This window comes from Petromyzon marinus, chromosome 23 (genome assembly GCF_048934315.1).
Source record: "Petromyzon marinus isolate PM22_M1 ecotype Great Lakes invasive population chromosome 23, UKy_Petmar_22M1.pri1.0, whole genome shotgun sequence".
Classification (NCBI taxonomy): domain Eukaryota; kingdom Metazoa; phylum Chordata; class Hyperoartia; order Petromyzontiformes; family Petromyzontidae; genus Petromyzon; species Petromyzon marinus.
In genome coordinates this window covers 14,372,634-14,397,477 of record NC_133689.1, presented here as the reverse complement: position 1 = coordinate 14,397,477, position 24,844 = coordinate 14,372,634, and the positions used below count along the sequence as shown (strand labels likewise).

Genomic DNA, 24,844 nt, shown 5'->3' with positions numbered 1-24,844 from the left:
CTAATCTCTCACATTAACATAGCCACTTCCGTGCCCTCGTCTAGGAGGCCGCTTTGGATTGCACCACTCTTCGATTATACATTAACATGCTAATCTTTCACATTAACATAGCCACTTCCGTGCCCTGGTCGAGGAGGCTGCTCTCCTATCTTAGAGTTACATGCAAATTTGTCACATTAACGTCACTAGCCCAAGCCACTTTTTTATTACCCTTGGGGTACACCCATTTCAAACCTTTAAAACTGTTTGCCTCAGCAGCAGACCATGCATTCCAACCTGATGACCGACACTTGAAACACGGTATAATGAACTCCTCTGCCGTGGCAGATCACTGTTATAATTCTGTGGGCTCACATGACATTGACTTCTCCAAGACGGAGGTTCTTTGGAAACCAACCGGTTACCATGAGAGATTCGTTCATGAGGCCATTCACATATACAAGCACAGAGACAATTTCAACCGAGAAGATGGATTCTGGCTTAGTAACCATTGGAAAGATGTTTTAAACCATTTCCGTTCTTAATTAATTGAATTTTACGATGACCTTCAGACCGCAGCTCTTTCGCCGGCATTGACTCTTAATACCTCTCACACTACTATTAATGGTATGGTTTACAACATGGAGTATAACAGCGCCTCGCAGCTGTCTCTCTCCCCCTCCTCCTTTCCGACCACGGATGAACTCGTCCGTGTGAACGGGGCTCGTAGCTATCCGTGGTGCTAAAGTTGAGGGTAAGAATCCACCCATTTTTTTCGCCATATAGCATTGTGAAATATAACGACTTATTGTTGGTAGCTTAGCTGATTGGAGAATATTTAGAGTTTATTGATAACATTGAGGTAATTTATACATATTTTTTATTGGTTTACTATATAGTATTCATTATATAGTGTAGTGTATACCCAGTTACTCTTCTCACACAGCTTAAAGGTCGCGATCTGAGCGTGGCTTTGTTCGCTCCAGCGCTGTCCTCCAGACAGTCTCGTCCCTTCACCTGATGAAGGCCGCTTGTGTTGTGGCCGAAACGTCGTGATAATTTTATTGTGTTATTTTATTTTATCAATTTATTATTTTATTTTCATTCTACGTGACTTTACCGAAAGAACCAAAGAAGATCATCGAAATAGCCTCATCAAGCACCTATGAAGGCTGGAATGGCTCACGATGGGTTTGGTGGCCAGCACCATGCCCGGCCGCCTATGTGTTCGAGGGTGGCGATGTTTACGACACACCGCACAAAGTACAAATTTGAGGCTCAGTTGACCCTAAGGGATGAGGCCAAGGACAGATTCAGATAATCGTTACCAATTGTGGTGTTGATGGACGTGAGTGAGAATCGAACTCGGGTCTCTGATGGTTTTGTAGTTCAGCGCTAACGTTACAGACACCACTCCCTAAGCTGTGGAACAATGAGTTTATCTCTCTTTACTAATCTCACAATAAAGCTATCGCAGCTGAGTTCCTCTGATTTATATTGACAAGAAAACTGTATGATCTTGGGACGTGCGTACAGTAGCCATGGTCACCTAGAGGCTGCTGTTTGCGCACCTAGGGGCACGAGTTCAGATTCTAGGGAGTGTCTCCAGATGTCAATGACAGTTAAAATATATATTTAGCAGTTTACTTCCTTCTCCACCGTTGTTATAAGAGAGAGGTCCTGGTCCAGCTTCTCTCTGAGCCACAAAGTGAGCGATCCCAGTGAAGCCATGGGTCATGGCGAGCGCGACTCCCAGTAAGAGTGTGGATAGTGAGCTGTGCTGCTCCATATGCCTGGACACGTTCGTCTGCCCCTCCACACTGAGCTGTGGACACTCGTTCTGCCTCCGGTGCCTGGAGGCCGCCTGGGAGACGGCGAGCAGCTTCAGCTGCCCGCAGTGCCAAGTGACCTTCCCTGTGCGACCCCAGCTGAGGAGGAACGTGGTCCTCGCCAACCTGGCGGAGCAGCTCAGAGTTGGAGTCGGGATGGCCGAGGCCATTGTGTGTGACATCTGCAGTGGTGGCCAGATTCCTGCAGTGAAGACCTGCCTGAGATGTGAGATGTCTTACTGTGCAACGCACGCAAGGCCTCACTTGGAGAATCCCAGGTTAAGAGAACACCTCCTGGTGGCTCCCATCGCGAACCTGGAGGAGCGACGCTGCCAGCAGCACAGACAGGAGCTCATTCTGTACTGTGAACAGGATGACAGCCTGGTCTGCACAGTCTGTACCATCGCTGGGGAACATAGAGAGCATGAGGTCATTCCATTGGAAAATGCACAACGGACAAAACAGGTGAGATATAAATCAATGCTATAATCCAAAATTCCTCAGTGTGACTGCAGCATTCTGCGTGTCTTCTTTAGATAGAGAGTTTGTATTTTATCACTTAGATTTGCATATTATTAGGTAACTCCTATCGTGTCAGCATTGTGACGGTCAATCAAATCACTTTGGGCAACACGGATTGTCAATTTATAAATGTGTCGTAACCCTCCACCACCCGACACGGCCAATCAGCAAAAAAAAAGTGTCACGTTGACAAAAAGACAAATAATTCACTACTTTAGCCCACCAGTGTGTTGAAGAGTGAATCCACATTTACAGTTTTTTCGCTGGTAAATACATCCAGCATCATCGGGCAATTCGCCAGAATGGTAAAGCCCTCGCTTGCTCCCGGTTTTATATAGAGCAAGCGAGGGCTTTACCATTCTGGCGAATTGCCCGATGATGCTGGATGTATTTACCAGCGAAACGTCGTACTCAAACTGTAAATGTGGATTCACTCTTCAACACACCGGTAGGCTAAAGTAGTGAATTATTTGTCTTTTTGTCAACGTGACACTTATTTTTTGCTGATTGGCCGTGCCGGGTGGTGGAGGGTTACGACACATTTATAAATAAACGCGATCTAACCCTAAAAAACCTTTATTATGAATAATATTGGTCGCGAAAGCCTACATGTTAAACTGACGGATTGTCAAACTGGCACACGTTAAACAGCAGAGACACGTACGATGGCAATGTTGATTTGAATTGATAGCAAAGCAGGGTGTTCCATGGTTTAGTTACAAGATAAAGCTGTTTGTGATATGGCTGGCAAAGTTGTAAAATATACTTGGCATTATAAGATTCGTACTTGTGAGTAGCAATGATGAGTGGATAGAAATGTAGACTGACGCGAGATTCTTCAAACGTGAGAAGGTTCAAAAGTGCACTGACCGTGAACTTAAAAGAGGCAAATCAGAAGCCATCCCAGTGGTAGAGACAGGCCGCCAGGCACGGTTTTATGGTCCATAGGCCAGATTTAGATTTGATTTTGTTGCAATGTTTGGTACCTAAAATTCCACCCTGCATCTAACATAGACGCCGTGTATTGGCATTCCACAACAAAACAGTGGATTGTGGTTGAGCGCTACCACGGTGAAGCTTGGCCAACCACCAGAACATTTAGCCTGTCACGCTTTTATTAGCAGGTGAAATGGGGCAACAGAGTGCGGGACTAAATGCACACAGGCAGCAGACTGGGCGAACTTGGCGTGGGCAGAGTTCCACGTTCACAGCGCTTAATCCTGCCAGTGTCTGGCCCTGCCAGAGGCAATCAAATGGGGACAGCTTAAGTCAAACATCACAATAAAGGATATTCAAGTCAATCATCACCATCATGACTATGAATGTGTTTGTTGTTTCTGTTGTCGTTTTTGCTGCTGGTAATATTCTTTATATCATTAAAGTGTTAATATGATAGTGTTAATATTGACATTATTTTGTTTGCTGCTACTGACAATGTTATTCTGCATATTCAATTCTGGCTGTCGCGTGATGATGCTGGTTGTAATTAGTAATGAAGCAAAACGTCATGGTACTCGAATTGTAAATGTTGTGGGTTTACTTTCCAACACACCGATGTGCTGAACTAGTCACTAATTGGCACGTTGTGTTTTCGTAACGAACCTTACTAATTGACTGAGTCGTGTGATGGCGGGTTTAACGACACATTTATATGTACACGACCTAACACTTTATGAATAGTATTGGTCGCCAAAGCCTACTTGTTAAACTTAATCTGCACAGATTTACTTGTAGCAATATTCTTAAAATTACTATTATCACATACGCTGCATTTCTAGAAATTTTTAAACTGTGATATGAGTGTGCGGTTGTTCCTGATTTGGGGAGTAGTGGTGTAGTTGTTAGCATGCTGCGAATCTGGTCACATGTCTCGCCTTCCCCGGAGTTCACTTGTCCCAAACATACCCGAGCAGCAGCAATATTAGCACCAGAGCTGTCTGTACCCTAATACCGCTCTGGCACTCAGCTTGGTTTCCTGTAATATTTCGGATTTAAGTTTTGGTGTTTCCCGCACTGTCATGCACAATGTGTGCTGTAGGTATTTTGGGGGGTCATGGTGATCGGTTCCGTGAGATTCCATTGTTGGGAAAAACTGGAGAAAACACAAGTGTGGGAGTTTGGACTCCTTAATACACTGCGCTGTAATCCAGCCACCTACCTCAGATACGACTGTTGTGCTGCCTCCTGAAGACCACCTCACAACCTGGGAGGTTGGAAGATGCAAACGGTGATGATTATCGCTGGGCGATCCACAAAACCTGCCTGCAAGGCTCCGGGTTAAATGATGATGAGGATAATGATGGGAGTACCAAACATGGCGAATTTGTCTACCTCGTGTATAGGAGGCATTGAGACTCGAGAAGACGGAGAGAGAGGAGAAGAAGACTACGGCAGAATCACGGACACAGCAGCTCAAGGGTACCTTCAAACACGTGCAGGTACAGAGAGACACACAGACACGTGCAGATACAGAGAGACACACAGACACATGCAGGTACAGAGAGACACACAGACCCGTGCAGATACAGAGAAACACACAGTCACGTGCAGGTACAGAGAGACACACAGACACGTGCAGGTAGAGAGAGACACACAGACACATGCAGGTACAAACACGCAAACTATACGGGTACTTAGCATTTGGCATGAGTGCCCATGAATACCCTCACTAAATCTCCTCCTTTCATGCATTTCATTACTCGACGTTCTCAAAAATTAAGTCACCTGCCTTTTTGTACGGAGTAATGAGACGTGGCCATGTCGAAGTCCTTTATGAAGTCACATCGCACTGTATTGTGTTGCGTTTCAATAGCACACCATTGTATCTCTGCGTAGGAGTCTCTGCGTGGGACCAAGGCGCGGATCAGCCGAGAGTTTGACCGCCGGAGGGAGCAGCTGAGAGAGGAGGAGAGGGAGGCGCTGGAGCGCGTGGACGAGGAGGGCCGCTCCGTGCTGTCCCGCATCCAGGCGGACATCGCTCGCTACGAGAGCAGAGCACGCGGCCTGGAGCAGGAGATCAACCAGCTGCTCGCCGCACTCACCGTGCAGGACCCGCTCTCCTTCCTGCAGGTGGCACCACCTCCATTCACTCGCCGTGGTGTCCAGGATATATTAACTACTTCGCCTGGTATGCAGGAGATCGTGGGTTCGACCCCGATCTTGATGATGCCTGCTGTAAATTTAGAGTTTGCGTTTCTCTCTCTCCCCCCCCCCCCCCGTGGTCACGTAGATTTTTCTCTGTGTCCTCCAGTTTTTTTTGCTCCATACAATGAGGGAAAAATGTATCTGATCCCCCTGCTGATTTTGTACTTTGCCCACTGACAAAGAAATGATCAGTCTATAATTTTAATGGTAGGTTTATTTGAACAGTGAGAAACAGAATAACAACAACAAAATCCAGAAAAACGCATGTCAAAAATGTTATAAATTGATTTGCGTTTTAATGAGAGAAATAAGTATTTGACCCCTCTGCAAAACATGACTCAGTACTTGGTGGCAAAACCCTTGTTGGCAATCAGAGGTCAGATGTTTCTTGTAGTTGGCCACCAGAATTGCACACATCTCAGGAGGGATTTGTCCCACTCCTCTTTGCAGATCTTCTCCAAGTCATTAAGGTGTCGAGGCTGACGTTTGGCAACTCGAACCTTCAGCTCCCTCCACAGATATTCTATGGGATTAAGGTCTGGAGACTGGCTAGGCCACTCCAGGACCTTAATATGCTTCTTCTTGAGCTACTCCTTTGTTGCTTTGGCCGTGTGTTTTAGGTCATTGTCATGATGGAATACCTATCCACGACCCATTTTCAATGCCCTGGCTGAGGGAAGGATGTTCTCACCCAAGATTTGACAGTACATGGCCCCGTCCATCGTCCCTTTGATGCGGTGAAGTTGTCCTGTCCGATTAGCAGAAAAACACCCCCAAAGCATAATGTTACCACCTCCATGTTTGAGGGTGGGGATGGTGTTCTTGGGGTCATAGGCAGCATTCCTCCTCCTCCAAATACGGCGAGTTGAGTTGATGCCAAAGAGCTCCATTTTGGTCTCATATGACCACAACACTTTCACCCAGTTGTCCTCTGAATCATTCAGATGTTCATTGGAAAACGTCAGACGGGCATGTATATGTGCTTTCTTGAGCAGGGGGACCTTGCGGGCGCTGCATGATTTCAGTCCTTCACAGCGTAGTGTGTTACCAATTGTTTGCTTGGTGACTATAGTCCCTGCTGCCTTGAGATCATTGGTAAGATCCTCGCGTGTAGTTTTGGGCTGATTCCTCACCGTTCTCATGATCATTGCAACTCCACGAGGTGAGATCTTGCATGGAGCCCCAAGGCGAGGGAGATTGACAGTTATTTTGTGCTTCTTCCATTTGCGAATAATCGCAACTACTGTTGTCACCTTCTCACCAAGCTGCTTGGCAATGGTCTTGTAGCCCATTCCAGTCTTGTGTAGGTCTACAATCTTGTCCCTGATATCCTTGGAGAGCTCTTTGGTCTTGGCCATGGTGGAGAGTTTGGAATCTGATTGATTGATTGCTTCTGTGGACAGGTGTCTTTTATATAGGTAACAAGCTGAGATTAGGAGCACTCCCTTTAAGAGTGTGCTCCTAATCTCTGCTCGTTACCTCTATTAAAGACACCTGGGAGCCAGAAAAATTTCTGATTGAGAGGGGGTCAAATACTTATTTCCCTCATTAAAATGCAAATCATTTTATAACATTTTTGACATACGTTTTTCTGAATTTTGTGGTTGTTATTCTGTCTCTCATCGTTAATAAAAACCTACCATTAAAATTATAGACTGATCATTTCTTTGTCAGTGGGCAAACGTACAAAATCAGCAGGGGATCAAATGCTTTTTTCCCTCACTGTATATAGAATCAATATCACGCGTTTAAAGTATTTGGCTGCTCCTATAAATGTCCACGTGATAAGCCAATTCGTTGAGCTGCAATTTGTGGCCATGTCATTTCTGAAAAAGAGCGACAAACGAGTAACTGGTGGTCTTACCTGGTAAATTAAAAACAGTTTTCTTTGGTTCATTCAGAGCTCAACAACAAGAGCTGTTGACGTTTTTAAACCACTCGTGTAGGTGCTAGACTAGGCCTGTAAAGAGCGGTTTTGGTATGTTTAGACGTCCGTCCGTGTCTAGTTAAACGAACCCTGTTTTTTACCATTATCGGTGTGCAGGTATTTGTTAATTTCCTGATGTCACGCTCCACTGTAAACAGCACGCGACTGTGTGGAGGTGGGGCATCTGTTTAGGATGTCAATGTTAATGTGAAATGCGGGTTTGTGTTTTTCAGGATCCCCTGCTTGAGAGTCTCAGGTCAGTACCAACCCAGACTCAAACTCGAGCTCTGTCTGCCACCTGGTGGACAAAACAGAAAACGGTCATGATGTGGTTCCTAATAAGTTATCTCCATATATATGTAGTGCCGTGAATTCACTCGGACGACAACCGTCTCTTTTTCCACCGTCACTTTTATTCCATCGTTCCGTACACACAGTAATTATCTCCGTGCTCCGCCAACTCGGACACTCCGATTTACTTCAGCATCGTCCGTGCATCCCCTTCCACACACAGTGTTTCTTCGCCTATCTCTTCACACACAGTGTCTACCCTTCCACGAACAGTGGTTCGTCTTCTATCTCTTCCACACACAGTGGTTCGTCTTCTATCTCTTCCACACACAGTTGTTCGTCTTCTATCTCTTCCACACACAGTGGTTCGTCTTCTATCTCTTCCACACACAGTGGTTCGTCGCCTATCTCCTCACACACAGTATTGCCGCTATCTCTTTACACGCAGTGACTTCCATCCATTCACACACAGTGACTCTATCTATCTCCGCTAACGCTGACTCTCCCTATCGCTATTTACTGTCTTTGGGGTCCGGCTCTCTATCTATTCTTCTCTAACATTTCCAGCTGTCTTCTCGGTATCTCTTCACCTCTCGCCAACAACTGCCCAGCAACAACTTCCCAGCAGCAACTCTCCAACAGCAACTCTCCAACAGCAACTCTCCTCCGTTCAAACCACCTCGCGTTTTATCCCCTCTCGCATTAGCCTTAATTAATTGCCACGTGGCTCGCTGGCCGTTTCCCGCCAGCCCGCACCTGTCCCCCTCATCAAACATTCCGACGCCACCACTTAACGCTAACAGCCTCTCGACCAATCACAGCCCTCGTGCCACGACTCCCTTAATTACTTGGGTTTGTTTATGCCACCCGCGACTCGACCACCTGTTCGACCTCATGTGACCCGTTCTCCTTGACTGTCTGTATGTACTGTATATGGCCAATTTCTATGCGTATTGTTTACTCCACTACATCACCCCCCCCCCCCCCCCCCGTGATGAAAGAACCTAGCCGTCCCCGGCTACGATATACTCGAATTAGAGTAGTGGAGTGAAGAGGACGGAACGATGACAACATATATACATAACGCACTTGCAATATACAACCATTTTGTACAATCACGCAACGACGCGCACACAACACCTTTATACAGAATTCCCAACTCCCAAAGTCAATGTATTGTTTTCCTCCTGGAACGGGTTCCCGCTGCCGGTCCATCTCCCCTGCACGGGAATCTCTTCGGTAAGGGAGGCCCTTGCTCGTCTTGCCAATGAACCCTGCGCCCATCCCTGTCCCCGCGACACTCAGCTGGTGGGGCTGTCCGTCGTTCATGGTCGGGACGGCCATTGGTCCGGATCTGTGGCCGTTCAATCGGCGTCCGGTCGGTAACCCTGCCCAAAAAGGGCGATCCTGCAGGCACACGGGGGGCAGATCTCTGGGACACGCGCACTTGTGACCTCTCCACAGGTTCGTCGGACACATCCAATACAGGCCGCTCTCGGATGGGGAATGACGCATCATATGGTAACACAAATTTCTTCAGACGCGACGGGTGAACAAACCATGTCCGACGACCAAATTTTATTCGCACACTCTGATCCCGTAAAACCTCCACAATATCAACGGGCCCCTGCCAGGGGTGGTGAAATTTCTGGGACATTCCCACCGCATGGGGCAGTGCAACCAGGCTTTATCTCCAACACTCCACAGCTCTCGCGGCCGCTGCCTGCCGAACAATCTTTCGTTAGCGGCTTGTCGTCGTGCCGTATTTTGCAATGCAGCTTCTTGGGCTTCCCTTAGACGGTCCAAAGCCACCTGCATCGGAGCAGGCACCGTCGTAAATTTCTCCCGTTTTCGAATTCCCAATTTCACAATAGCCGGCGCTTCCGGTTCCCGTCCATACATCAGAAAAAATGGCGAGTACCCCGTTGAGGCATGCGGGGCCAATCTATATGCGGCCAGCGTCACTGCAACATGCAGATCCCAATCATCTTGAACGGTGTTTACTTGGTGACAAAGCATGGACGTCAGCGTCCTATGCAGCCGCTCGACTATCCCGTCAGTCTGCGGGTGGTACGGGGACGTCCGAATCTTTTTGGTCCCCAGCGAGTTACACACGTCCTTAATTAATTTCGATGAAAAATTTCTTCCTTGGTCAGTAAGCAAATGTTCCGGGGCCCCCTTATCTAGTACGTATCCATTCAAGAAAGCCTCAGCGATCGACGTCGCTGACTGGTCTACTAGCGGCCATGCCATCGGCCAACGAGTTAAGTATTCCACCCCGACGAGCAAATATCTGTGCCCTCGGGGGGTGACGGGAAACGGACCCTAAATATCCAGTGCCACAATTTCGTTCACTCTCGAAACTTGAATCGATTGCAAAGGGACACGATATGGCCGTGCCAGCGCTTTCCTCCGTGCACATTCCTGGCACGCTTTTACATGCTGTTTCACATCGTTAAACATTCCCGGCCAGTAAAATTCACTCCCCACCGTCAACGCGGTCTTCTTCTCCCCCAGATGCAGCAATTTCTCATGTACCTCGTTAATCAGTTTCCCCCGCAACACGGTCGGGACAATAATACAAAATTTTTGTGCTTCCACATCCCAGCGAACAAGCAACCCCTCCGTTAACATCAAAAATGGGCGATCCTCCGATCCCCTTGAACGAGAGGCACGCAGCCTCATTCTGGTCAGCGAGGAATCTTCCACCTGCAGTTGCTTCCACTGCTTCAATGACAACCCCAACAGTCCAATTTCTGCTCCAAGGACTATCCCTGGCACCTCCGAACCTGCTGCAGTGACCGTTTGCGGAACCTCCTGCAGCGGCGGGCCGCAACGCAGCGAGCCCTCTTTGCACCGACATGTCTCAGCCGGTCGCTGCAACCTCGACAAAGCATCCGCGTTTACGTGGTGCGTCCCTTTCCTATGCTGGATCGTGAAAGAATACTCCTGGAGGGTCTCAATCCAGCGAGCCATTTGCCCCGATGGCTGATCCACGCGCAGCGAGTATTGTAGCGCCGCGTGATCAGTGCGGATCAAAAATTCTCTGCCGTATAAATACGGTCAGTACTGGTGCACAAAATGGACAATCGCCAATAATTCCCTACGCGTCACACAGTATTTTTGCTCCACCGGCGATAACACCCGGCTGCCATATGCCACCACTCTCTCGACACCATCAACCATTTGTGACAAAACCGCGCCTATGCCCGTATCACAGGCATCCGTGTCAAGTATAAACTGCTTCGTAAAATCCGGGTATCCCAACGGCAGTGCGTCTGCCAGTGCGGCCCGCAACGCTTCAAACGATTTCTGTTCAGCAATCCCCCATTGAAACTTTACACCTTTCCCGGTCAGCCTATGCAATGGTCGAGCAATCGTGGCAAAATCCTTAACGAACCGCCGATAATACGACGCAAAGCCCACAAAGCTACACACTTCCCCTGCTTTTCCGGATCAGTGGCCACTCCTGACGCACTAACGACGTGCCCCAAATACTTCACTGATGTTCTCACCAATTGGCACTTCTGTGGTTTAAATTTCAATCCAGTGCACCGCACTCTGCCAAAAACGGCGCGCAGCCGTTGCAAATGTTCATCGAAACGAAATTCCTACTGAAAACAATCACATCATCTAAATACATCAAACATGACTCCCACTGCAGGCCCGACAACACGAGTTCCATTAATCGCTGGAAGGTCACCGGCGCTGAGTGGAGTCCCATCGGGAGCACATTAAATTGATGCAATCCTTGTGGTGTCCAAAATGCCGTTTTAGGTCTTGACTCTTTATCCAGGGGCAATTGCCAAAAGCCCGACAACAAATCGAGGGTCGAAAAGATTATGGCGCCGGACAGGGCGTCCAGCGAATCATCAATTCGTGGAAGCGGGTATGCTTCCGCCACCGAAACTTTATTTAAATTCCGATAGTCAACACAAAATCGCATGGTTCCGTCACGTTTTTTAACGAGGACAATAGGAGCTCCCCACGGGCTGGACGATGGGGCGATAATATCTTGCTCTAGCATTTGGTCAACGGTTCGCCGAATACATTCTTTCTCAAGTGGACTTACACAATACGAATTTAACCTGATCGGGTGTGCGTTCCCCGTGTCAATACGATGCTGCAACAACGTCGTTCGACCCACGTCGTATTTCCCTGAACTGAACACATCCTTAAATTCCACTAGAAATGCATGCAACCTCGACCGTTGCACAGGCGATAACTCTGGGTTTTGTTCGTAAAGATCCTTTAACCATTCCGGATCGTCCTCCTCCCTTGACAAAATTTCATCCTGCCCCGTAGCAAAACATGTTTTTGTTTCTGGACCCGGCGCACCCGTTGCGTGCGCCAACGTAGTGCCCCCTTGAATAACAACCTCTTTGTGCTCTGCGTTTACAATTTGAATGAAGGGATCACAATAAGTTGGTATTATAGTCAAAGCTCCTACCACGGTGGGCATTCTCGACACAGCATTTGAGGGTGTCAACAGCACTCCCTCCTGTAGCTCATCCCAAGGCAATTCCTTCTTTAACCGTAGCGGTACCAATATTTGCGATGCAGGCGGGACGCGCACGGTGCGGCTCACCACGGCCTGCACCACAGCGTTCGCTACCGCAAATTTCGAAGGCGTCCCCAAAATTTCATACATTTTTCCGACAGTAATTCCAAACAACCTTTTTCCACTGAAATCTTAATTGGCATCTTTTGCAAAAAATCCGTGCCCAACAAACACGGTACCGCCAAGGCCGTTGAAACCAAAACACTTCCTGTCACAATAACCTCCCCAATTAGAATTGTCGCAACCACGCAGCCCATAATGTCCAAACTACCCCCGTTTGCCACTCCGCATGGCCCTTCCACCGGCCCCAATGATCCAGGCGACGTCGGCAGCGACCGAAAAGTTTGCAACGAAATGAGAGTCGCCGACGCCCCAGTATCTACAATAACCTGTACCATAACACCTTGAATACATGCCATCACATCCGACGATCCCGGCGCGGCCCCCAACACACGATGTACCAACGCGCCCCACGTATCCCGGCCATGCGTACTATCCGAACTCGATGAATACGGTTGAGATGACGCGGATGAGTGATGTGGATAGGGCGGCCGTGTATTGAATGCATCTCGACTCACCCGGGATCCTTGGTCTTGGGGGAACCGCCCGCCGTAGTTGTTCGGCGTCCACGGAGGACCACCTCTTCGTCTCCAGCAGTCGCGGGCAAGATGACCCCTCCGCCCGCACTCGTAGCATGTCCGATGCACGCCGTCTCCATATGCCCCGGGACGACACCGTCGGTCTCCAGTTGACACTCCGGCCGCCGCTGCCATCGGCGGCGCCTCGTCCACCACCACCGCCACCATGCTCGCAGCCCCGGCAGGGTTCGTCAGCGACGGCTGCGCTACCGCCGCCACTGGTTCGTCTCGTATATCAAGGTTGACTTGTATGTTCCTGGCGATCAGCAACGATGACACGTCGTCGTCATCATCCTTGTCCGGGAGCGACAAGACGACTTTCAGTTCCTTTGCCAGCTGTAACATCTTCTCTTGCAGCAGGGAGTCCCAGCCCTCCTCGTCCATCGCCGGGTACGTAACCTGGGCGAGGGCGAGCAAGGCGCTGCGAAATGCCAGGGAGGACTCTATGGCCTCCCGTTTCCTCTGTTGAAATCGACGTTTGGTGACCGACCGCGGCTCGTAGACCTTCCTCATTGCCGCAATAGCACCGTCCAATGTTTTTCTGACAGCGGCAGGGAGTCCGTTAAAAGTTGCCAAGGAGTCATCATCCAATGCCGTCGGCAGTGCTCGTAACGCGGCACTCTCCGTCCACTTCAGGGACTCGTAAGCCGCACGGAATCTTCGTATGAATGCTGTCCAATCTCCCACCTTGGCCTCAAATCGTTGTATGTGTAGCCGTCGTGGTGGTCCCTCCGACTGGTCGTCTTCGTCGTCATCTTCTTCCAACCGCTCCGGCTGAGCGGCAACCTCCAGTGGTGGACCCGGTACGGGTGGTTGAATGCGGTTCTCCGTCAAGAAGTTCTGGAATTCCTCCGACAACTTCTCCATTCTTGCCTCCCACTGGGTCATGAAGACTCGCCAATCCTCCGGCGATCCCGGGCCTTCACCACCACCCGAACCGCTGTCACCGTCCGGAGTACTGCCGGCCAACTGGCCAGGCTGCAAATCGTCATTGTCGCTGTCGCCGCCCGAGTCCACTGGCACATTTCTTTTCTTTGCCGCTTTCCTTGACATCGTGGCGTGTTCCGTACTTTTTCTGACACCAAATGTAGTGCCATGAATTCACTCGGATGACAACCGTCTCTTTTTCCGCCGTCACTTTTATTCCATCGTTCTGTACACACAGTAATTCTCTCCGTGCTCCGCCAACTCGGACACTCCGATTTACTTCAGCATAGTCCGTGCATCCCCTTCCACACACAGTGTTTCTTTGCCTATCTCTTCACACACAGTGTCTACCCTTCCACGAACAGTGGTTTGTCTTCTATCTTTTCCACACACAGTTGTTCGTCTTTCATCTCTTCCACACACAGTGGTTCGTCTTCTATCTCTTCCACACACAGTGGTTCGTCGTCTATCTCCTCACACACAGTATCCCCGCTATCTCTTCACACGCAGTGACTTCCATCTATTCACACACAGTGACTCTATCTATCTCCGCTAACGCTGACTCTCCCTATCGCTATTTACTGTCTTTGGGGTCCGGCTCTCTATCTATTCTTCCCTAACATTTCCAGCTGTAGGAATAGGTTGTACCCTTTTAAATGGCACAAAAACTGACACCTTTATTCAAGGCATTATGTTTGCAATAACCACAACACAAGCAGTCAAAATGCAAAAATAAAGACAACTCTGATAATATGCACTGTCCTTGAATTTGATTGGTCCACACCCGAGAAAGCTTTTCTTAGAGCCTAGTCTCCATTGGTGTTGGACCAGAAGACGCCAAAAGGCGTACAACTCAAAAACAGCGCACTATCAGAGCATTGAGGGCTCAGGGTGAGCATTTACATTATGAGACCTCCTTTGCCAGAAAAAAGATATAGGAATAGGTTTTACCCTTTTAACTGGCACAAAAACTGACACCTTAATTCAAGGCATCATGTTTGCAATTACCACAACACAAGCAGTCAAAATGCAAACAAAAAAGACAACTCTGAAAATAATATGCACTGTCCTTGAATTTGATTGGTCCACACCCGAGACAGCTTTTCTTAGAGCCTAGTCTCCATTGGTGTTGGACCAGACGACGCCAAAAGGCAGACAACTCAAAAACAGCGCACTATCAGAGCATTGAGGGCTCGGGGTGAGCATTAACATTATGAGACCTCCTTTGCCAGAAACAAGATATAGGAATAGGCTTTACCCTTTTAACTGGCACAAAAACTGACACCTTTATTCAAGGCATCATTTTTGCAATAACCACAACACAAGCAGTCAAAATGCAAACAAAAAAGAAAACTCTGATAATAATATGCACTGTCCTTGAATTTGATTGGTCCACACCCGAGACAGCTTTTCTTAGAGCCTAGTCTCCATTGGTGTTGGACCAGAAGACGCCAAAAGGCGTACAACTCAAAAACAGCGCACTATCAGAGCATTGAGGGCTCGGGGGGTGAGCATTAACATTATGAGACCTCCTTTGCCAGAAACAAGATATAGGAATAGGTTTTACCCTTTTAACTGGCACAAAAACTGACACCTTTATTCAAGGCATCATGTTTGCAATAACCACAACACAAGCAGTCAAATGCAAACAAAAAAGACAACTCTGATAATAATATGCACAGTCCTTGAATTTGATTGGTCCACACCCGAGACAGCTTTTCTTAGAGCCTAGTCTCCATTGTTGTTGGACCAGAAGACTCCAAAAGGCGTACAACTCAAAAACAGCGCACTCTCAGAGCATTGAGGGCTCGGGGTGAGCATTAACATTATGATACCTCCTTTGCCAGAAACAAGATATAAGAATAGGTTTTACCCTTTTTACTGGCACAAAAACTGACACCTTTATTCAAGGAATCATGTTTGCAATAACCACAACACAAGCAGTCAAAATGCAAACAAAAAAGACAATTCTGATAATAATATGCACTGTCCTTGAATTTGATTGGTCCACACCCGAGACAGCTTTTCTTAGAGCCTAGTCTCCATTGGTGTTGGACCAGAAGACGCCAAAAGGCGTACAACTCAAAAACAGCGCACTATCAGAGCATTGAGGGCTCGGGGTGAGCATTAACATTATGAGACCTCCTTTGCCAGAAACAAGATATAGGAATAGGCTTTACCCTTTTAACTGGCACAAAAACTGACACCTTTATTCAAGGCATCATGTTTGCAATAACCACAACACAAGCAGTCAAAATGCAAACAAAAAAGACAACTCTGATAATAATATGCACAGTCCTTGAATTTGATTGGTCCACACCCGAGACAGCTTTTCTTAGAGCCTAGTCTCCATTGTTATTGGACCAGAAGACTCCAAAAGGCGAACAACTCAAAAACAGCGAACTCTCAGAGCATTGAGGGCTCGGGTGAGCATTAACATTATGAGACCTCCTTTGCCAGAAAGAACATATAAGAATAGGTTTTACCCTTTTAACTGGCAAAAAAACTGACACCTTTATTCAAGGAATCATGTTTGCAATAACCACAACACAAGCAGTCAAAATGCAAACAAAAAAGACAATTCTGATAATAATATGCACTGTCCTTGAATTTGATTGGTCCACACCCGAGACAGCTTTTCTTAGAGCCTAGTCTCCATTGGTGTTGGACCAGAAGACGCCAAAAGGCGTACAACTCAAAAACAGCGCACTATCAGAGCATTGAGGGCTCGGGGGGTGAGCATTAACATTATGAGACCTCCTTTGCCAGAAACAAGATATAGGAATAGGTTTTACCCTTTTAACTGGCACAAAAACTGACACCTTTATTCAAGGCATCATGTTTGCAATAACCACAACACAAGCAGTCAAATGCAAACAAAAAAGACAACTCTGATAATAATATGCACAGTCCTTGAATTTGATTGGTCCACACCCGAGACAGCTTTTCTTAGAGCCTAGTCTCCATTGTTGTTGGACCAGAAGACTCCAAAAGGCGTACAACTCACAAACAGCGCACTCTCAGAGCATTGAGGGCTCGGGGTGAGCATTAACATTATGAGACCTCCTTTGCCAGAAACAAGATATAAGAATAGGTTTTACCCTCTTTACTGGCACAAAAACTGACACCTTTATTCAAGGAATCATGTTTGCAATAACCACAACACAAGCAGTCAAAATGCAAACAAAAAAGACAATTCTGATAATAATATGCACTGTCCTTGAATTTGATTGGTCCACACCCGAGACAGCTTTTCTTAGAGCCTAGTCTCCATTGGTGTTGGACCAGAAGACGCCAAAAGGCGTACAACTCAAAAACAGCGCACTATCAGAGCATTGAGGGCTCGGGGTGAGCATTAACATTATGAGACCTCCTTTGTCAGAAACAAGATATAGGAATAGGCTTTACCCTTTTAACTGGCACAAAAACTGACACCTTTATTCAAGGCATCATGTTTGCAATAACCACAACACACGCAGTCAAAATGCAAACAAAAAAGACAACTCTGATAATAATATGCACAGTCCTTGAATTTGATTGGTCCACACCCGAGACAGCTTTTCTTAGAGCCTAGTCTCCATTGTTGTTGGACCAGAAGACGCCAAAAGGCGTACAACTCAAAAACAGCGCACTATCAGAACATTGAGGGCTCGGGGTGAGCATTATCTTTATGAGACCTCTTTTGCCAGAAACAAGATATAGGAATAGGTTTTACCCTTTTAATTGGCACAAAAACTGACACCTTTATTCAAGCCATCATGTTTGCAATAACCACAACACAAGCAGTCAAAATGCAAACAAAAAAGACAACTCTGATAATAATATGCACTGTCCTTGAATTTGATTGGTCCACACCCGAGACAGCTTTTCTTAGAGCCTAGTCTCCATTGGTGTTGGACCAGAAGACGCCAAAAGGCGTACAACTCTAAAACAGCGCACTATCAGAGCATTGAGGGCTCGGCTTGAGCATTAACATTATGAGACCTCCTTTGCCAGAAACAAGATATAGGAATAGGCTTTACCCTTTTAACTGGCACAAAAACTGACACCTTTATTCAAGGCATCATGTTTGCAATAACCACAACACAAGCAGTCAAAATGCAAACAAAAAAGACAACGCTGATATTAATATGCACAGTCCTTGAATTTGATTGGTCCACACCCGAGACAGCTTTTCTTAGAGCCTAGTCTCCATTGTTGTTGGACTAGAAGACTCCAAAAGGCGTACAACTCAAAAACAGCGCACTCTCAGAGCATTGAGGGCTCGGGGTGAGCATTAACATTATGAGACCTCCTTTGCCAGAAACAAGATATAAGAATAGGTTTTACCCTTTTAACTGGCACAAAAACTGACACCTTTATTCAAGGAATCATGTTTGCAATAACCACAACACAAGCAGTCAAAATGCAAACAAAAAAGACAATTCTGATAATAATATGCACTGTCCTTGAATTTGATTGGTCCACACCCGAGACAGCTTTTCTTAGAGCCTAGTCTCCATTGGTGTTGGACCAGAAGACGCCAAAAGGCGTACAACTCAAAAACAGCGCACTATCAGAACATTGAGGGCTCGGGGTGAGCATTATCTTTATGAGACCTCCTTTGCCAGAAACAAGATATAGGAATAGGTTTTACCCTTTTAACTGGCACAAAAACTGACACCTTTATTCAAGGCATCATGTTTGCAATAACCACAACACAAGCAGTCAAAATGCAAACAAAAAAGACAACTCTGATAATAATATGCACTGTCCTTGAATTTGATTGGTCCACACCCGAGACAGCTTTTCTTAGAGCCTAGTCTCCATTGGTGTTGGACCAGAAGACGCCAAAAGGCGTACAACTCAAAAACAGCGCACTATCAGAGCATTGAGGGCTCGGGGTGAGCATTAACATTATGAGACCTCCTTTGCCAGAAACAAGATATAGGAATAGGCTTTACCCTTTTAACTGGCACAAAAACTGACACCTTTATTCAAGGCATCATGTTTGCAATAACCACAACACAAGCAGTCAAAATGCAAACAAAAAAGACAACTCTGATAATAATATGCACAGTCCTTGAATTTGATTGGTCCACACCCGAGACAGCTTTTCTTAGAGCCTAGTCTCCATTGTTGTTGGACCAGAAGACTCCAAAAGGCGTACAACTCAAAAACAGCGCACTCTCAGAGCATTGAGGGCTCGGGGTGAGCATTAACATTATGAGACCTCCTTTGCCAGAAACAAGATATAGGAATAGGTTTTACCCTTTTAACTGGCACAAAAACTGACACCTTTATTCAAGGCATCATGTTTGCAATAACCACAACACAAGCAGTCAAATGCAAACAAAAAAGACAACTTTGATAATAATATGCACTGTCCTTGAATTTGATTGGTCCACACCCGAGACAGCTTTTCTTAGAGCCTAGTCTCCATTGGTGTTGGACCAGAAGACGCCAAAAGGCGTACAACTCAAAAACAGCACACTATCAGAGCATTGAGGGCTCGGGGGGTGAGCATTAACATTATGAGACCTCATTTGCCAGAAACAAGATATAAGAATAGGTTTTACCCTTTTAACGGGCACAAAAACCGACACCTTTATTCAAGGCATCATGTTTGCAATAACCACAACACAAGCAGTCAAAATGCAAACATAAAAGACAACTCTGATAATAATATGCCCTGTCCTTTAATTTGATTGTTCCACACTAGAGACAGCTTTTCTTAGAGCCCAGTCTCCATTGGTGTTGGACCAGAAGACGCCAAAAGGCATACAACTAAAAAACAGCGCACTATCAGAGCATTGAGGGCTCGGGGTGAGCATTAACATTATGAGACCTCCTTTTGCCAGAAACAAGTTATAGGAATAGGTTTTACCCTTTTAACTGGCACAAAAACTGACACCTTTATTCAAGGCATCATGTTTGCAATAACCACAACACAAGCAGTCAAAATGCAAACAAAAAAGACAACTCTGATAATAATATGCACTGTCCTTGAATTTGATTGGTCCACACCCGAGACAGCTTTTCTTAGAGCCTAGTCTCCATTGGTGTTGGACCAGAAGACGCCAAAAGGCGTACAACTCAAAAACAGCGCACTCTCAGAGCATTGAGGGCTCTGGGTGAGCATTAACATTATGAGACCTCCTTTGCCAGAAACAAGATATAAGAATAGGTTTTACCCTTTTAACTGGCACAAAAACTGACACCATTATTCAAGGCATCATGTTTGCAATAACCACAACACAAGCAGTCAAAATGCAAACAAAAAAGACAATTCTGATAATAATATGCACTGTCCTTGAATTTGATTAGTCCACACCCGAGACAGCTTTTCTTAGAGACTAGTCTCCATTGTTGTTGGACCAGAAGACGCCAAAAGGCGTACAACTAAAAAACAGCACACTATCAGAGCATTGAGGGCTCGGGGTGAGCATTAACGTTATGAGACCTCATTTGCCAGAAACAAGATATAGGAATAGGTTTTACCCTTTTAACTGGCACAAAAACTGACACCTTTATTCAAGGCATCATGTTTTCAAAAACCACAACACAAGCAGTCAAAATGCAAACAAAAAAGACAACTCTGATAATAATATGCACTGTCCTTGAATTTGATTGGTCCACACCCGAGACAGCTTTTCTTAGAGCCTAGTCTCCATTGGTGTTGGACCAGAAGACGCCAAAAGGCGTACAACTCAAAAACAGCGCACTATCAGAGCATTGAGGGCTCGGGGTGAGCATTAACATTATTATTATCAGAGTTGCCTTGAGTTAAAAGGGTAAAACCTATTCCTATATCTTGTTTCTGGCAAAGGAGGTCTCATAATGTTCATTTCCAGCTGTCTTCTCCGTATCTCTTCACCTCTCGCCAACAACTGCCCAGCAACAACTTCCCAGCAGCAACTCTCCAAAAGCAACTCTCCAACAGCAACTCTCCTCCGTTCAAACCACCTCGCGTTTTATCCCCTCTCGCATTAGCCTTAATTAATTGCCACGTGGCTCGCTGGCCGTTTCCCGCCAGCCAGCACTTGTCCCCCTCATCAGACATTCTGACCCCACCACTTAACGCTAACAGCCTCTCGACCAATCACAGCCCTCGTGCCACGACTCCCTTAATTACTTGGGTTTGTTTACGGCACTTGCGACTCGACCACCTGTTCGTCCTCGTGTGACCCGTTCTCCTTGTCTGTCTGTATGTACTGTACATGGCCAATTCCTAATCGCATTATCTACTCCACTACATCTATAAAAGGCAAATTTGTGATTCTGTGTGTCTGTTCAAAATTTCGATTTAAAGCTTTCGTGACTGCAATGATTCATCTTCTTTGGTTCTTTCGGTAAAGTCACGTAGAATGAGAATAAAATAATAAATTGATAAAATAAAATAACACAATAATATTCTCACGACGTTTCGGCCACAACACAAGCGGCCTTCATCAGGTGAAGGGAGCGAGACTGTCTGGTAGGACAGCGCTGGAGTGAGAGAGCCACGTTCAGATCACGGCTTTTAAGCTGTGTGAGAGGAACAAAGAGCCTTAGAGTCGCGGCATCTCTTCAGAAAGGTGAGAGACTCGATTAGTTGAGCCTTCTTATCCCGAAGTCTGTTGAATGATCTTAAGGATGTGTGGAATCCCTCCCCGTAGAGGCGGTTAAATTTCGATTTAAAGCTTTCGTGACTGCAATGATTCATCTTCTTTGGTTCTTTCGGTAAAGTCACGTAGAATGAGAATAAAATAATAAATTGATAAAATAAAATAACACAATAATATTCTCACGACGTTTCGGCCACAACACAAGCGGCCTTCATCAGGTGAAGGGAGCGAGACTGTCTGGTAGGACAGCGCTGGAGTGAGAGAGCCACGTTCAGATCATGGCTTTTAAGCTGTGTGAGAGGAACAAAGAGCCTTAGAGTCGCGGCATCTCTTCAGAAAGGTGAGAGACTCGATTAGTTGAGCCTTCTTATCCCGAAGTCTGTTGAATGATCTTAAGGATGTGTGGAATCCCTCCCCGTAGAGGCGGTTAAATTTCGATTTAAAGCTTTCGTGACTGCAATGATTCATCTTCTTTGGTTCTTTCGGTAAAGTCACGTAGAATGAGAATAAAATAATAAATTGATAAAATAAAATAACACAATAATATTCTCACGACGTTTCGGCCACAACACAAGCGGCCTTCATCAGGTGAAGGGAGCGAGACTGTCTGGTAGGACAGCGCTGGAGTGAGAGAGCCACGTTCAAATCACGGCTTTTAAGCTGTGTGAGAGGAACAAAGAGCCTTAGAGTCGCGGCATCTCTTCAGAAAGGTGAGAGACTCGATTAGTTGAGCCTTCTTATCCCGAAGTCTGTTGAATGATCTTAAGGATGTGTGGAATCCCTCCCCGTAGAGGCGGTTAAATTTCGATTTAAAGCTTTCGTGACTGCAATGATTCATCTTCTTTGGTTCTTTCGGTAAAGTCACGTAGAATGAGAATAAAATAATAAATTGATAAAATAAAATAACACAATAATATTCTCACGACGTTTCGGCCACAACACAAGCGGCCTTCATCAGGTGAAGGGAGCGAGACTGTCTGGTAGGACAGCGCTGGAGTGAGAGAGCCACGTTCAGATCACGGCTTTTAAGCTGTGTGAGAGGAACAAAGAGCCTTAGAGTCGCGGCATCTCTTCAGAAAGGTGAGAGACTCGATTAGTTGAGCCTTCTTATCCCGAAGTCTGTTGAATGATCTTAAGGATGTGTGGAATCCCTCCCCGTAGAGGCGGTTAAATTTCGATTTAAAGCTTTCGTGACTGCAATGATTCATCTTCTTTGGTTCTTTCGGTAAAGTCACGTAGAATGAGAATAAAATAATAAATTGATAAAATAAAATAACACAATAATATTCTCACGACGTTTCGGCCACAACACAAGCGGCCTTCATCAGGTGAAGGGAGCGAGACTGTCTGGTAGGACAGCGCTGGAGTGAGAGAGCCACGTTCAGATCACGGCTTTTAAGCTGTGTGAGAGGAACAAAGAGCCTTAGAGTCGCGGCATCTCTTCAGAAAGGTGAGAGACTCGATTAGTTGAGCCTTCTTATCCCGAAGTCTGTTGAATGATCTTAAGGATGTGTGGAATCCCTCCCCGTAGAGGCGGTTAAATTTCGATTTAAAGCTTTCGTGACTGCAATGATTCATCTTCTTTGGTTCTTTCGGTAAAGTCACGTAGAATGAGAATAAAATAATAAATTGATAAAATAAAATAACACAATAATATTCTCACGACGTTTCGGCCACAACACAAGCGGCCTTCATCAGGTGAAGGGAGCGAGACTGTCTGGTAGGACAGCGCTGGAGTGAGAGAGCCACGTTCAGATCACGGCTTTTAAGCTGTGTGAGAGGAACAAAGAGCCTTAGAGTCGCGGCATCTCTTCAGAAAGGTGAGAGACTCGATTAGTTGAGCCTTCTTATCCCGAAGTCTGTTGAATGATCTTAAGGATGTGTGGAATCCCTCCCCGTAGAGGCGGTTAAATTTCGATTTAAAGCTTTCGTGACTGCAATGATTCATCTTCTTTGGTTCTTTCGGTAAAGTCACGTAGAATGAGAATAAAATAATAAATTGATAAAATAAAATAACACAATAATATTCTCACGACGTTTCGGCCACAACACAAGCGGCCTTCATCAGGTGAAGGGAGCGAGACTGTCTGGTAGGACAGCGCTGGAGTGAGAGAGCCACGTTCAAATCACGGCTTTTAAGCTGTGTGAGAGGAACAAAGAGCCTTAGAGTCGCGGCATCTCTTCAGAAAGGTGAGAGACTCGATTAGTTGAGCCTTCTTATCCCGAAGTCTGTTGAATGATCTTAAGGATGTGTGGAATCCCTCCCCGTAGAGGCGGTTAAATTTCGATTTAAAGCTTTCGTGACTGCAATGATTCATCTTCTTTGGTTCTTTCGGTAAAGTCACGTAGAATGAGAATAAAATAATAAATTGATAAAATAAAATAACACAATAATATTCTCACGACGTTTCGGCCACAACACAAGCGGCCTTCATCAGGTGAAGGGAGCGAGACTGTCTGGTAGGACAGCGCTGGAGTGAGAGAGCCACGTTCAGATCACGGCTTTTAAGCTGTGTGAGAGGAACAAAGAGCCTTAGAGTCGCGGCATCTCTTCAGAAAGGTGAGAGACTCGATTAGTTGAGCCTTCTTATCCCGAAGTCTGTTGAATGATCTTAAGGATGTGTGGAATCCCTCCCCGTAGAGGCGGTTAAATTTCGATTTAAAGCTTTCGTGACTGCAATGATTCATCTTCTTTGGTTCTTTCGGTAAAGTCACGTAGAATGAGAATAAAATAATAAATTGATAAAATAAAATAACACAATAATATTCTCACGACGTTTCGGCCACAACACAAGCGGCCTTCATCAGGTGAAGGGAGCGAGACTGTCTGGTAGGACAGCGCTGGAGTGAGAGAGCCACGTTCAGATCATGGCTTTTAAGCTGTGTGAGAGGAACAAAGAGCCTTAGAGTCGCGGCATCTCTTCAGAAAGGTGAGAGACTCGATTAGTTGAGCCTTCTTATCCCGAAGTCTGTTGAATGATCTTAAGGATGTGTGGAATCCTTCCCCGTAGAGGCGGTTAAATTTCGATTTAAAGCTTTCGTGACTGCAATGATTCATCTTCTTTGGTTCTTTCGGTAAAGTCACGTAGAATGAGAATAAAATAATAAATTGATAAAATAAAATAACACAATAATATTCTCACGACGTTTCGGCCACAACACAAGCGGCCTTCATCAGGTGAAGGGAGCGAGACTGTCTGGTAGGACAGCGCTGGAGTGAGAGAGCCACGTTCAGATCATGGCTTTTAAGCTGTGTGAGAGGAACAAAGAGCCTTAGAGTCGCGGCATCTCTTCAGAAAGGTGAGAGACTCGATTAGTTGAGCCTTCTTATCCCGAAGTCTGTTGAATGATCTTAAGGATGTGTGGAATCCCTCCCCGTAGAGGCGGTTAAATTTCGATTTAAAGCTTTCGTGACTGCAATGATTCATCTTCTTTGGTTC

The 24,844-nt window shown here is 46.1% G+C and overlaps 1 protein-coding gene across 1 annotated transcript in view; it reads left to right on the top strand.

Annotated features, from left to right (window-relative positions):
• The first annotated feature begins 938 nt into the window (after positions 1 to 938).
• LOC116945306 (E3 ubiquitin-protein ligase TRIM17-like) overlaps positions 939 to 24,844 on the top strand; it is a 36,974-nt gene continuing 13,068 nt past the window's right edge. Inside the window, exons 1-4 of the mRNA XM_076069066.1 lie at positions 939 to 2,273; positions 4,673 to 4,768; positions 5,166 to 5,399; positions 7,635 to 7,657. Coding sequence (XP_075925181.1) covers positions 1,716 to 2,273; positions 4,673 to 4,768; positions 5,166 to 5,399; positions 7,635 to 7,657 — 911 coding nt within the window. The 5' untranslated portion in view covers positions 939 to 1,715. The remainder of the gene's footprint in view (positions 2,274 to 4,672; positions 4,769 to 5,165; positions 5,400 to 7,634; positions 7,658 to 24,844) is intronic.